The sequence below is a fragment of the Mus caroli genome, unplaced genomic scaffold, assembly GCF_978045245.1.
Source record: "Mus caroli unplaced genomic scaffold, Mus_caroli_1 scaffold_12, whole genome shotgun sequence".
NCBI classification, from domain to species: domain Eukaryota; kingdom Metazoa; phylum Chordata; class Mammalia; order Rodentia; family Muridae; genus Mus; species Mus caroli.
Window position 1 is genome coordinate 118824267 of NW_028227267.1, and position 14380 is coordinate 118838646.

Genomic DNA, 14380 nt, shown 5'->3' on the forward strand with positions numbered 1-14380 from the left:
CAGTGTACCACAAGCTTGTGCAAACATCTGGACTTGAGGAACACCATTGTAACGTTCCTGTTAGAGATGTGCTCAGAAGGAATGGACCATCCTGAGTCCCTCAGAGAAGTCTGCAGCCCTGGGCAAGGCTCTCCCCTCAGCTCCCACCAAAGCACTGCAGGCAGGCACTGTTCGTTTTAATTTCTACACTGTGATAAACACAGGAGGCAAATGAGAGCTTACCTAAACGTAGATTTGAAACTTAAAGTGCACCCATGAGGATCTGGAGACGACAGCCCAGCACACAGGAGCACCAAATTCTCAGTTGTGCCGAGTCACCTTCAAAGCTGCCTATGCCAGCAGTGACACCCTTGTGCTGACTCTTCTAGCTGTGACACACTAGTGCTGACCCCTCCAGCAGGGACACACTAGTTTTCTGTGAGTTCGGCTTTCTACCGTAGAACCAAGAACATGTCCAATCCCCACCCCCCACCTCCCCATAGGGCACACTTCTAAAAACACTCACATTATAGAACTTGTCACTGAATGGTGATTTTATTGATCAAGTATATCCATTTAATGATCACTGGCCATTTAAAACAAATATGATAATAGATGACCAGGAGAGGTTTTAATGTTGCTTTTATAAGAAACCACGGCTTTCCAAAATTACTCATCCACTTCTTAGATGAACAGAACTAAAGAAAACTGTGACCAGGCAGTGGTGGCGCACACCTTTAATCCCAGCATTTAGGAGGCAAAGGCAGGTTGATTTCTGAGTTTGGGGCTAGCCTGGTCTACAGAGTGAGTTCCAGGTCAGCCAGTGCTACACAGAGAAACCCTGTCCCAAAGAAAAAAGAAAGGAAGGAAGGAAGGAAGGAAGGAAGGAAGGAAGGAAGGAAGGAAGAGAGAGAGAGAGAGAGGGAGAGAGAGAGAGAGAGAGAAAAAGAAAGAAAGAAAGAAAGAAAGAAAGAAAGAAAGAAAGAAAGAAAGAAAGAAAGAAAGAAAGAAAGAAAGAAAGAAAGAAAGAAAACTGTGTATTCAACATCAAATGGAGATTGGATAAAGCTGAGGTCAATACCAATCACCTCAAACCCATTTAACTTCTCCCATTGATGGCTGTGCTCAGTGGGGCTGCTGCTCAGAATATTAATGAAGAGAAGAAGACAGACAGGAATTTAGGGAACTTACTCCCTGCCCAGGAGTCACATGAGAAAGAGTGCTGGGCTTGTTCTCTGGCAAACAGAGCATCAGGCACTGCCTCTCCCTGACCCCAGCTGTCCTGGGGAAGAGGGGAAGCCCTGTATAACCCAGCATGCTCTGCTTCTGCCTGCTTCCTATAGGTGAGAAGTGCTGGGTGATTCCATATAGATCCAGACTATAGACTCTTTCACACTACCTGTGTTTTTCCTTCACTAACATCATAGCCTCGAAGTTATTAATTCTGAGACAATGGGGTCACAAAAAGGCTGTAAAAGCCGACTCTGTTCCCATTTCCTCACAACATACCCTAAGCGATCGAGGCTGAAGGTAAATGTCCCCGGGATATTCTGGCTCACAAACAAGTTCCTGCAGGCTTAGAGGCAAAAGACAGCACAGAGACCAGCTGTGGTGGAGCAGGTAGTGTTGGGAGCCAGAACTTAAATTCCAGTCCCCAAAATATCTAGTAGTACTGAAGATGTATTGTGTGGACTCATCTTAGCAGTCCAGGGGATCCCAAAGCTTAGCCCCAGACATCCAGCATCCGCATCTGGAAGTAGCACCTGGGAATGCAAGCTCACCCTGCCCCCCCACCCCCACCCCACCAGTGAATCAGTAGCTCTGGGGTGCTTTGCACAGAGCAAGGAGCCAATATATTAAAGGCAGGTTTATTGGGAAGCTGCTCTAGAATGGGCTAATTCAGTGGCCCCAAGAAAGGAGGCCAGGGAAATGGCCATGGGTGAAAGGGGGAAGGGAGAGGGAGGGGGAGGGGGAGGGGGAGAGGGCAGAGGGCAGAGGGCAGAAGGAGAGGGGAGAAGGGAGAGGAGAGAGGGGAGAGGGGAGAGGGGAGAGGGGAGAGGGGAGAGGGGAGAGGGGAGAGGGGAGAGGGGAGAGGGGAGAGGGGAGAGGGGAGAGGGGAGAGGGGAGAGGGGAGAGGGGAGAGGGGAGAGGGGAGAGGGAGAGTTCAAGGCTGGGAGGGAGTGTATGTCAGGTAGGGACTGAGGGATGCTGAGAGAACCTGGAGGCCAGGTCTACTTTGATATGTAAAGCATGCACCTTAATCCCTAGTCCTAGGGTCCTAAACCAAACAGCAAGCAGCCAGTACAGTCAGTCAACTTCAGTACAACCTTACCCTTCAACTGGCACATCTTTCACCAGGCTACATACATTCCTATCTCATAGAACAAGCTCAGGGGAGTGAGATGATTTAAGGAAGGCCGCACAGATGGTAACCCTGAGGTGTCATCCTCCCCACCTCCCCCCACCTCCAGTGCCATACGCCTCAGGTCTGCACTGAGCACCTCCCTGCTGCACACACACAGACATGGATGGCACAAGTGCAGGGCCTTTCTGATCAATGCTGAGCTCTGCTGAGCCAATCCTGTGCCCAAGGCTTGACAGTCTCACTCCACACAAAGAGAGTGTGCTTGTTCAACAACACTCATGTCCCAGATGAATATTAATAATCTTACTCTGAAGTGCATGCTCATGTTCGTGGATACACACAGATGCTACCAGGCACTAGACCTCGCATGCATGCAAGAAAGCACTTAGGCGTGAACTTTGCAAGGAACACCTTGATTTACACTAACATCATTTGTTTTCTTCCTACAGATTCACAGATACGTTGTTACCTCATCCAGAGACTCACCCCTCTCCACAACACATTCCTATTTGGAGACTAAATGTGTAAATTTATGGACAAGTAATACTTAGTGGTATTCAGTAAGGTGGCTACTAGCTACATGTGACTGCTAATTATTTAAAATGTAGCTATTCTGGGGCTGGAGAGATGGCTCAGTCAGAGAGGTGTTTGCCTTGTAACATGAAAAGAAGCAGAGATGGCGTCATATCTATAATCCCAGGCCAAGAGGATGAGGCAGGGAGGTCCTTAGGGCTTTGCTGGCCAGCTTAACCTACGGGTAAGCTCCAGCCCAATGAGGGTACACAAACACACAGTGACTGTTATGAGTTCACATGAGGTATAGGCAGAGACTAAGTGTTAGTGTCAGTCTGACTAGAAGAATGCATAACTACCTTGATATTTTTATAAAGATTAGAAATATTTTATTAAGAAATTCTTGGATAATAATCAATGACATCTGTTTCAGGCTACCTTACTTCAGCTATCAAGAAGTTTAAAGTATATACTAATTACGTACTATTTCTGGGTTTTTTGTTAGTTTGTTTGTTTTTGCTTTTTGGTTTTTTTTTTTTTTTTTTTTTTTTTTTTTTCGAGACAGGGTTTCTCTTTATAGCCCTGGCTGTCCTGGAACTCACTTTGTAGACCAGGCTGGCCTCGAACTCAGAAATCCGCCTGCCTCTGCCTACCAAGTGCTGGGATTAAAGGCGTGCGCCACCACGCATGGCTATTTCTGTTATTTTTAAGGTTTGGTGTCAAAAAGAAAATGTTTACTTTCTGAAACTCTCTTTTGTTTTTTAAAAACCACCACAGTAGAGATGGAGTGGTCAAAGCTGTCCCCATGAGGCAGAGCGGGAGGAGGGAGAGCCTGGGTCTCTGAGAAGCCCCTATCTGCAACATCCTGTCCTGGTAACAGCCATCTTCGTCCCTGTCTTTCCAGTCTCCATCAAGCACAGAATGGATCAGAATAAGTGGGAGCCAACATGAGAAGGTCGCTCCTAGTGTTCTCTAACACTCACATGGCTGCAAATTTCAGCTATGGCTTCTAGAAAGATACAGGTACAGGTGACAAAAAGAATTACCAGCACAGAGGGACTCAGGAGGGCGCGTCACTTTGGGGATCTAAGTTTGCCCTTCTGCAGCCAAGTCCAGTCATAAACATTAATTAGACTACCAGTTTCATTCAACTCGACTAACCAGCGACAGCCTTGCTGCTGGGGACATCAAACTGAAGTCCAGCTGCTGCTTCCTCCAGCTCTTTTTAGCAACACAGCAGGGTGCTGGCAGCTGATCTCAGGTGGGGGAAAAGGAACAGGAGAGCAGCCCTCAGTGAGTGACAGCAGAGCCAAGTTCAAAGCCAGCCTCTGTGTGTCAAGGAGACCATGCTTCAGAGTCTCTGTGAAGGAGATAAGGACAGTCAGGACCGTGGGATGCTGAGCCCTGGGACAGGCCATGCTGAGCCCTGGGAAGCGAGGGGCAGCTCCTACCTCCAGGGAACTGTCCAGACAATGTACAGTACAAGTGTGCCTCCTTAGCACAGTGCCAGGCCCTGGCAGTCCTTCCCTGGGGAGGAACTGCCTCCACAGAAATGAAATCTGGATACAACCCCAACCCCGATCCGGGAAGCTGACAGGCTCCTTATCATCCTTCTGGTTAGAGGTATGTACACCTGTAAGGAATGAGGACCCTCCAAACTTCCTCAGCCTCGGAACACCTTTCCAGGAAAAATTCTGAATTAGTTGTATCAAGTTACAGGGTATTTCAAACTTCTAGAAAAATTTAATAACAACTATAATCCAAGACATCTTAGTTCTAAAATTACCTTCACCGGTAGTTTGGAGGCTCAAGTGGGACTTCCAAAATCTCCTATCCACTGTCCCAAATTCTGCCTCCCTTCTACGCCTCTCCTGACTCAGTCACTGACCATGATGAGACGGCACCCCAATTGTTCTATATATGGTACCTGTGCTGACTAGTTTTATGTCAACTTGACATGAGCTAGAATCCTCTATCTGAATCTCAATTGTGAAAATTCCCCCACAAAATCTGGCTGTAGAGCATCTTCTTAATTAGCAATTAGTACAGAAGGGCCCAGCCCATTGTTGGTGGTGCCACCCCTGGGCAGATGGTCCTGAGTTCTATAAGAAAGCAGGTCGAGCAAGCCATGAGGAGCAAGCCAGTAAGCAGCACTCCTCCATGGCCTCTGCCTCCAAGTTCCTGCCCTGTGTGAGTGCCTATCCTGACTTCCTTTGATGATGAACCTGGAAGTAGAAGTGTGTAAGCCAAATAAATCCCTTCCTTTCCAACTTGCTTTTAATCATGGTGTTTCATCACAGCCATAGTAATCCTAACAGGACAGTCCCCCAAGCTAAACACTTTTACATAAACTAAGCTTAAATCTCTATGATCTTAGTCCTGCCCCCAACCCTGGGCTGTTCTAGGAGAGATATGAAAGGCAACCTACCCACTACCTCTCACTGCACAGATGAAAATACCAAAGCTCTGCAGGGGGCGGGTGGGGGTGAAGGGATGACCTGAAAATTTGACAAGAATATTTCTTCTGTCTTGTTGGGCCAACAGAAACCTCTTCTAAACACTCCAGGTTCCTTGGTGCCCATTGCACCATTAGGGGATAAACATTCAGAATTGTCCTGGCTTGTGCTGTAAAGGGGTGGAAAGGGGAACCTAGGGTGGAAAGCCACATGTCTGTACATTTTCAAAGTCTATCATTTCTGTGTACCTTTCTGGGAAGATGGTCCATGTAACAGTGAGGTAAGAAAGACACCGGAGGACAACTATACTTCTTCATCTATAGCTCCAGACGCTTTATATACAACGAGTATTTATTTCCTTATCTATATAATTCAGCCAGATGTTCTGACCGCCAACAGTCTTCATCATGTTTTAGGGTGCGTGTGTGTGTGTGTGTGTGTATGAGTGAGTGTGTCTGTGTGAGTCTGTGTCTGTGTCTATGCCTGTGTCTGTGTCTGTGTATGTGTGTGTGTGTCTGTGTCTGTCTGTGTGTGTGTGTGTGTGTATGAGTGTGTCTGTGTGAGTCTGTCTGTGTCTATGCCTGTGTCTGTGTCTCTGTGTGTGTGTGCCTGTGTCTGTTTCTGTCTGTGTGTGTCTGTGTATGTGTGTGTGTGTGTGTCTGTGTCTGTCTGTGTGTGTGTGTGTATGAGTGTGTCTGTGTGAGTCTGTGTCTGTGTCTATGCCTGTGTCTGTGTCTCTGTGTGTGTGTGCCTGTGTCTGTTTCTGTCTGTGTGTGTCTGTGTGTGTGTGTGTCTCTGTGTTTGTGTGCCTGTGTCTGTGTGTGTGTCTGTCTGTGTGTGTGTTTTACTTTTTAAGATTTGTTTGTGAATATGCATCTACATATGCCCATGATGGATGTGTGAGGACGCCCCCTGGGAAAGAAGGTGTCAGATTCTCTAGAGCTATGGTGACAAGGATATAAGTCCTGGGACAGAGCTTCAGTGCTCTATAACATCCTGCAAGCACTCAGCCACAGAGCCCTCTCTCCACCTCCAATTTTCAAGGTTTTTTTTGTTTGTTTGGTTTGGTTTGGTTTATTTGTTTGTTTTAGTTTTCTGAGACAGGGTTTCTCTGTGTAGCCCTGGCTGTCCTGGAACTTACTTTGTAGACCAGGCAGGCCTCGAACTCAGAAATCCGCCTGCTTCTGCCTCCAGAGTGCTGGGATTAAAGGCATGCACCACCACTACCTGGAAATTTTCAAGTTTTAATGAAGACCTTTTTCCCTTTCTACCTCTCCCTTCCCAATGGCAGGCTTAAATGACTATCTTTATCTTTGTCTGTCTGTCTCTCTCTCTCTGTCTCTCTCTGTGTGCATACGTACGTATGTGCGTGCGGGTGTGTGTGTGTGTGTGTGTGTGTGTGTGTGTGTGTGAGAGAGAGAGAGAGAGAGAGAGAACTCACGAAACCTAACCAGGAGTTGGCTATCCTGGTTCTGTAGTTCTGAGATGCAGGTCCAATTACCAACTAACCCCCTGCATACAAGTTTCCTCACCTGTAAGAAAAACACAGATCTTCATATCTACAAAGCAAGGAACCTAAAGAGCTTGGCATGAAAGGGAGGTGGTGACAGAGGCATGTAAGTCCCTGAGGGACACCATTAGGGCAGTCAGTCTCTCTGCTCTTTCTAGGAATGTACTCCATAAAGACTCCCTTCCTACACTACTAAATAAGATAGGTGTATAACAGTGGGTACCTTGCCTGTGCAAACAGTTCTCGGAACAGTGGGGAACCCCCGTCCTTACTGGAAAGACTACAGCTTGTATGAATGTTTAACTTTCACACAGTGTGGCCTTTTCTCCGGCTAGGGATGAGTTAAATTTTCTCTGAGTGTTTGGAGCGAGTGGGTGAGATTAGCACACACTGTGGCTACATGTGAGCGAGCTCCTTCATTACTCAGGCCTCAGTGACCACCCAGCAAGCCTGGTGGAGCTCAGGTCCTATACCTGTGGCTGGATGAGCTAATGGACAAACAAATGAAGCAGAAAACCAGAAGATGGGCAGAGTCGTGCAGAGTATGCAGCTCCCAGGAAGTGCATGTCCTGATGCTGGCCACCTTACAATGTGTCATCACACAAATTGACAGGAACATTCCTAAACCTCACAATATTGAAACACAAATGACCAAGAAATGACTCATTAAATAATGCCAACTGTTGTCCTTCCTTGTACCGTAGCTCATGCAGATGCAGCCCTTTCTTGGTGTGACTAAGTCTTCTGAACTATGAAGTCCTGGCCCACACACCGCACTTTAGGACCTGGGTCTTCCTTCACTCAGTGTGCTGTATCCATGAACAGAAAGGCCCTCGCCTCCTAGCTCTGCTGTAGGAGCTGGGCACCAATGGGGCCACTGGAAGCCAAGTCCTCTCTCTCTACAAGGGGCACATGGGCAGCCGCCACACTGCTTAGTGATCACATGCAAACATTGGAGTCAGAACTCAAATCTGCTAACATGTGTTATGTCCCACAAAGATATGAAAAAGCAAACATGTATGTGGAAACAGGACTCCATTTGCATGTGAAGTTTAGCTCCTCCCTGTCCACCTCACAGAATTAATCCCACCCAGGAGCTCCACTGAGTGATCTGCCAAATTCCACTCCAGGAGCTCCACACCCTTTTCCTCTCAAGGGCAGCAAAATAACAATTAGAATTAGGTCTTTCCAAGAGTTAGCATTTGGAGGGGAGAAAGTGGTATTCAGTGTGAGCAGACAGCCCTCAGACATCAAGAACACCCCCAGCGCTCCCCACACATCACCCACAGTCACAGAGTCACCACCGATGGTTTGGAAGTTAACCTGAGTGGCACAGGGACATCTGTCTCTTCTGCTCTCTAGAACTATGCAGACAAGACCCACCTACAAGACAGACCCTTTGGTCTCAGAGGTTTCCTGACATCTAGGCACAGGATCTTGTTGAAAGTACTGACTTCCAGCAGGTGTGGTAACCTGCACCTATACTCCAGCATTGGGTGGGAAATGAGACAGAAGGTGCTGGAAGTCAAAACTCAATCTAAAAACAGAACCACCACCAGTGGCTTTTCTAGCCCTAAAAGGAAAACCTTAAACATGTCAAGTCTGTCAGGCCAGAGGAAAAGGAAGCACTACGGCAAGGCGAAACTTCAAACAGTTTACAGGCTAAGTCTGCAGAAAGCACTTTAAGATGCATACACCAGTACATTCACTGTGGCATTGTGACTGATGGCAAAGAACTAGTAACAAACTGAATAACGACACAATTAAAGTAGATATTAAAAGGGGAAAATTACATTGCCATAAAAAACAAGTCATATATGGGTCGGGAGGTCAGGTAAGCGCTTGCCATGCAAGCCTAAGGACTTAATCTGATCCCCAGCTCCACGTGCTAAAGGCAGATGTGGCTCTGTGTTCTTACAGTCTTAGTGCTGATAAGATGGGGACAGGAATTTAAGCTCCTGTCTTTACACCTGAGGGATGAGAACTGAGCCAGATTTCTGATAGACATGCATACATGCATATCCTCATGCAGGCACACATACACACACACACACACAAACACACACACACACTCACGCATGCATAAATCCATACATGGTTCTGGAGGTGTTCTGGGAGAAAACACTTAAAAGATTCTGTATTCGTGGACTTTCCGAAGCAGACAGGTTATGGAGACTTGTGCTTTCTTAGGCACAGACAGGACAAGTCAGGAGTACACAGAGCAAGTTAGCAACAACGGCAGCCTTTGAGGGGTTGTCTCTTTCACTTAACTATTTCCAGGGGCTGCAGTGTGGCTCAATGGTAGAGCATTTGGGGACCTGCATACATGAGACTTTAAACTGGATCCCACCCCAGGAGTAACGGGATGCAATTTACATTCTTTATTAACCATTAGTCGTCCCTTCTAAATTGTTCATTATTTTCTCCTAGGGACTACACGTAATAACTAAATGTTACTTCCTAAATGGACTATGTTCCCTGTGGCTAAACATCTCTCCATATAGTTCACTCGATTACGGGCTCAGGGATTCTCACACAAGTTCAGGGGCTATCAGTGCTATGCTAGTGATCAGCACCCCAACATACTGATCTTGGGTCTGCACACTTTAGAATGCTCCCCTAAGAAGCAAACTGTGCTCTCAGCAGCTTGCTGCATTCTCATTTACTGTGGGCAGCTGTCTTCACAGACAAAGAGATTCACCCTGGTTAGGCACCCCCTAAACATCCTGGCTTCTATCTGATATTCCCCTCTTATCTTGTTTACCTCTGTGGAAGAGAAACTCCTGCAGATAAGAAAGCTGTCTGGTTGTATCAGTTTCCTTCCCTCTCCACACCCCTCTGCAGGTGCACGGAACTGGACCACTCCATGGGACCAGAAGTTTCCATGTCCCAAGAAGCATTTCCCCGTGTACAGCTGTAGCTGGCCCAGCCTTGTCTTTTACAATTCCCAGTGGAACCATCTGGACTGAGCTAAACAAGGAACTACAGCATACGCAGAAAACATGAGAACACTAGAAAGAGCAGTCAGTTTTGTTTTTTTTTTTTAAGAGAAGTCACTTCTACATTATTTGAAAGAAAAAAAAAATCAGAACATCACTGAAAGCTACTTAGTTCTTCCAATAACGAGTTCTGCACATCCAGAGAACCACGAAAAAACACATTTCAGGATATTCACCCAGGAAACCCAAACCACACAACATCCTTCATCTTCCACTCTAGGATTTCACCCTAGGAGGCATGCAGGTGACTCAAGCCATGCATGATACAATGAGCTATCTATCAGGCTTGAAGATAGGATCTAAGATAAGGAGCAAACAACTGTAAACTTTATATTCCAGAAAAGGGGCGGAGGCGGTAAATCTGTATGTTAAAAATGGACTGTGTGTGTGTGTGGCGGGGTGGGGTGGGAGGGAAGCCAACTTATTTGACTTTCAGTCAAGAACAAGCAGTACGGTTTTGAAGGCAGGGCAATACAAGTAAGCTAACCTCCCTCATCACAAAGGAAAGCCATTCGGTCAGGGTGAAATATGCTCTTGGAGAGTTTAAGCTCCCATCCTCACAGCTGTTAACTGCCAGTGCAGTAAACTGGAAACCAAACACTAGAGCACTAGAGCAGCCACAACTGAACTTCCATGTTTGGGGTGGGGAAAGCTACACAGAGGTACTAGGCACTAGCTTGACAATCCCTTTAACAGCCCGTGTGAAAGGCTCAATTGTCCCCTCGGCAGAGCACACTGGTGGTTTCTGCAGCTTGCTTTAAAAAAATTATGTGCCTTTATTGTACTAAAGAAATTCCAAACGGGAAGCACAGCCTACTCATTGACGGTTAACAACACAATTACTTTACACGGTCTTCCCTCCCAGAGTCTAAGAAGGCACTTGAGTTTGTTCAAACTACTACGGGTTTGGCTAATGCTAAAACATCAACTTTGCCGTCAGCTGAGATTCGTTCTGACTCTGTCCAACACAAACTCCCCTGATAAAAATAAACAAGGGGGAGAGACCTGCGTGCACTCCTCAGCACCTACCTGCCTTGTTTTCTTACTGACATAAATAGACAATGCACAGAAGGGTTTAAGTCTGCAAAATACTTCCTTTCCAACTCCCAGGGTGCTGTTAAAACCCCCGCCCAGTTGACTTCTGAAAAAAAAACGTTGTGGCTAGGTGTGACAAAATTTTTGAACAATACTAAATTGTTTTATGCAAAGTTCCTCCCAGAAACCTGTTCACCCACAAACTTCAACATTTCTTTCCTGAGGAAGGATGGAAGTAGACTTTAGGTCAGTCTATAAGGAAAGGTAGAGAGAAGGGTTCCCTAGAGACAGGAGGAGCCAAGTCAGAAAGTCAGAAAGTCAGAAAGAGCGGCGGGATGCAGCCGGTCACTGACTCATTCAGAAGCAGTCACAGTCCCGGGACAGGACGACAGGACTGGACTCTTACCAATGTGGAGCTCTCTGCCTCCGAGTCTGCCTGAGCTGCATCCTTGTACTGCAGGGGGGACTCGATGACCAACTCCTTCTTGTCATTTCTACCACTCGTCCTGTACTTCTCAGCCTGCATTCTCCACGCAGACCACTGTCAGAAAGCCTGCAGCAGGGACAGCTGAGAGTCCCCCACCAGCCGCACCGCTGGCCAGAGAAAGGAAAGGAAGCCTGAAGCCTGTTTCCCAGGCACTGGAAGTGCAGAGCCTGAGGGGTGGGGAAGGCATGACCGAGAAGGCCAGCCTCTAGGGGTGTTACTACAGCTAGGAGAATGGGAGGCTCCTGCTCGCTGGCCAAAGAAAAACAACCCCCAAACAGAACAATACACAGTGTACTGCCTCTGCAATGAAAGACCAGCCTCATTGTGTCTGTTCCACACAGCGTGGGCCAAATCAATGTGAATCCAAATAGTGCAGCATTGAGAAGGAAGCCTGCCGATCCCAGCGAGGCTCCCTCATAAGGACTTCCGATCTGAAGCCCCCAGCTAGGTGACCTGGCTGGTCTAAAAGTTGCAGTTTCAAAACGCTTTCGTTTGTGTTATGGCTAAGCACCAAGAACTTGGCTCCTGATCAAAGCAGGACCAAACAAGCAAGCACCGGTGTTCCCAGGAGGCACAGTTCAAGAAATCATTTTTCCTTGCAGGACAGACAGCAGCAGACAAACTCATGTATCTACTGTTTTATGCCAGGGAGATGATACCATGCTGAATAAATTAATAATGCAGCCAAAGCATTTACCATGGACATTTTCTTTGCACACAACAATGTGTGTGTGCCAGGATGTAGTGTGCCCAGTGCTAAAGGATGGAGAAGGTCAGAGTGGAAATGTAAAGCAGAAAGTCTCTTCCCTCAAGAATAGGAAAAAGATGGGAAGTCCAAAGATATCCTGAAAAAGAGAGATACATGGATGTTCTTGCAGAAGTCTGCTATCTTTATTGTTTCCTCATATTCCCTGGTGGAGTAACTTTTTAAAAGATCAACTAGCAAAAATCAAAATACAAGCATCCGAGAGGTTCCCTACAAAGATGCACGGAGGGGTTTGCTACAAAGATGCACGGAGGGGTATGCTACAAAGATGCACGGAGGGGTATGCTACAAAGATGCACAGAAAGCATATAGTACAGGTGGGTTAAATGTAAAGATGCCCTTCGGGTGGAACCCCTCCCATTTAGTGCCTGTTTACTTCTTTGAAATCAAGAAGTATCTAGTAACAGATACAAATATTATAATAGTCAGTAAATAGCATCCACAGTCTCAATGTACAAAATAGTCTAAGCCTATTAGGACCAGAAGCCAGCAGAAGAAATGCAGGTCCAAACCCACCCAGCCCCACCATCACTCTGCAGGCACCAGGATGACTGAGACTGCCAGAGCTCAGTAGGACTCAAGTGGAAACTGAGAGGCCACACAGTGCCTAACTGCCCTCCCTCTTTCCCTTCAGCACCTGCCACTGTCATTTAAACACCAGAAATCCTTCTGACTATGGTCACCACTGTGTAGTAAATAAATTACTGAGTCCATTTAAAAAATAGTTAACTTGCTGGGTGTGGCTGTTCACACCTATAATTCCAAAACTCGGGGATAACTAAGGCAGGAGGATTGCCACCAGTTCAAGGCCTGCCTAGAATAAAAAGTGAGCTCCTGTATCAAGAAAAAAAAAATCAAAACCTAGCTTTTCTAATAAATACACTTTTAAAGAGTTGGGAACATAGCTCTGTTGGTAGTGTTTGTCTGGCACGCACAAAGCCCTGCGTCCAATCCTTCTTAGCACCACATAACTCAGAAATTGGGATCCATGCCTGTAATCATAGCACTCTGGAGGTGGAGACTGAAGGGTCACAACTTCAAGATCTTTCCATCGCTAAAACACATATGAAGTTCAAGGCCCACCCATCATGACCCCATCCCCGAAAAACTAAAGAAAAGAAAGAATAAACTATCCAAGATTTAGAAACTGGGTAGGTTACGGTGGTGACCACTCTTTTACTCTCTTCGCTCAGGACACAGAGGCAGGCTTCGGAACTCCGAGTTTGAGGCCTGTCTACTCTACATAGTAAGTTCCAGAACAGCCAGGACTTCACAGAGAGACCCTGTCTCAAGAAAGAAAAGTAAATAAATAAATAAAATAAAATAAATAGAAGAGGCTAGTTTATAGATTATCTTTCAAGGCAAACTCTGGCGTTCTAATCAAAGCTGCATCCCAAAATAATAGAATCCATGAATTTGAAAAACCACTCTAAGGTTACAGAGGAGCAGGAGTAGAGAGTTTCACTTACATACAAACAAAGCCAAAAGAAGAACGAAAATTAAAATTTAGAGGTGTCCTAGAGAAGAGGCTAGAAATCACAGCACAAACCACAGACATGAGCAACAGCTCACAAACCTTCTAGGTGGCTCACAGGATAGGCCTAATCTTCCTCAGATTTCCACTGCCACTCAGCAGCCAGCAGCTAAGGAAACAAGCTATCCAATTCGTTGAGTCAAACCGCAGTGGTATCCATAGTAATCTGCAGGGTAAGACGTTACCTGAGAAGCACCGATTGCCCTGTACAAAGCACTGCTTACAGTCTGCAGTCTTACCTACTCTTGGAAACTCTATGTCATTTAGCCCTGTTTCTCACACGGGCAAACTGATTCGGACTTTAAACATACATATTAAACAGCCTTCACACAATGACTTACAGATGCTCACTCGGGGATAACTGCTGTTGCTATTCCCAAGCTGAAGAATATACTTAAGTCTTAAATTCGGGACTCTGGCTTTACGGCCTAAAAGGACAATTCCACCAACTATGCTGTTGCAATACCTTACAAAGAACCGCAGCAACTGAAAATAAATCCTTTAGTGGCTGGGGGAATTGGGATGGTACATCGGTAGTCTCATCACCTCGGGCTCTGAGTTCAAAGCAGCCTAGACTACTTTTCAAGATGGCGTCTCAAAGCCGCAAAGAGAGGGCTATGGAGATGGCTCAGCAAGCATGAGGTCATGAGTGTGGATTCCCCAGTCCCCACATAAAAGCCAGGTGTAGCAGTGTGTATGTCTGCAAACCAACTGCTGATGGAGGAAGGGACAGGAG

At 46.4% G+C, this 14380-nt stretch overlaps 1 protein-coding gene across 32 annotated transcripts in view; it reads right to left on the reverse strand.

Annotated features, from left to right (window-relative positions):
- Positions 1–14380, reverse strand: part of Dock9 (dedicator of cytokinesis 9) — a 254311-nt gene that overhangs the window by 145386 nt on the left and 94545 nt on the right. For 12 of the 32 annotated variants that reach the window (XM_085828893.1, XM_085828890.1, XM_085828885.1 and 9 more), the window contains exon 1: positions 11264–11507. The exons of the other annotated variants lie outside the window; for them this stretch is intronic. In XM_085828893.1, coding sequence (XP_085685019.1) covers positions 11264–11383 — 120 coding nt within the window. In that variant the 5' untranslated portion in view covers positions 11384–11507. Of the gene's footprint in view, positions 1–11263; positions 11508–14380 lie in introns of those variants that run through there. 32 annotated transcript variants of the gene reach the window in all.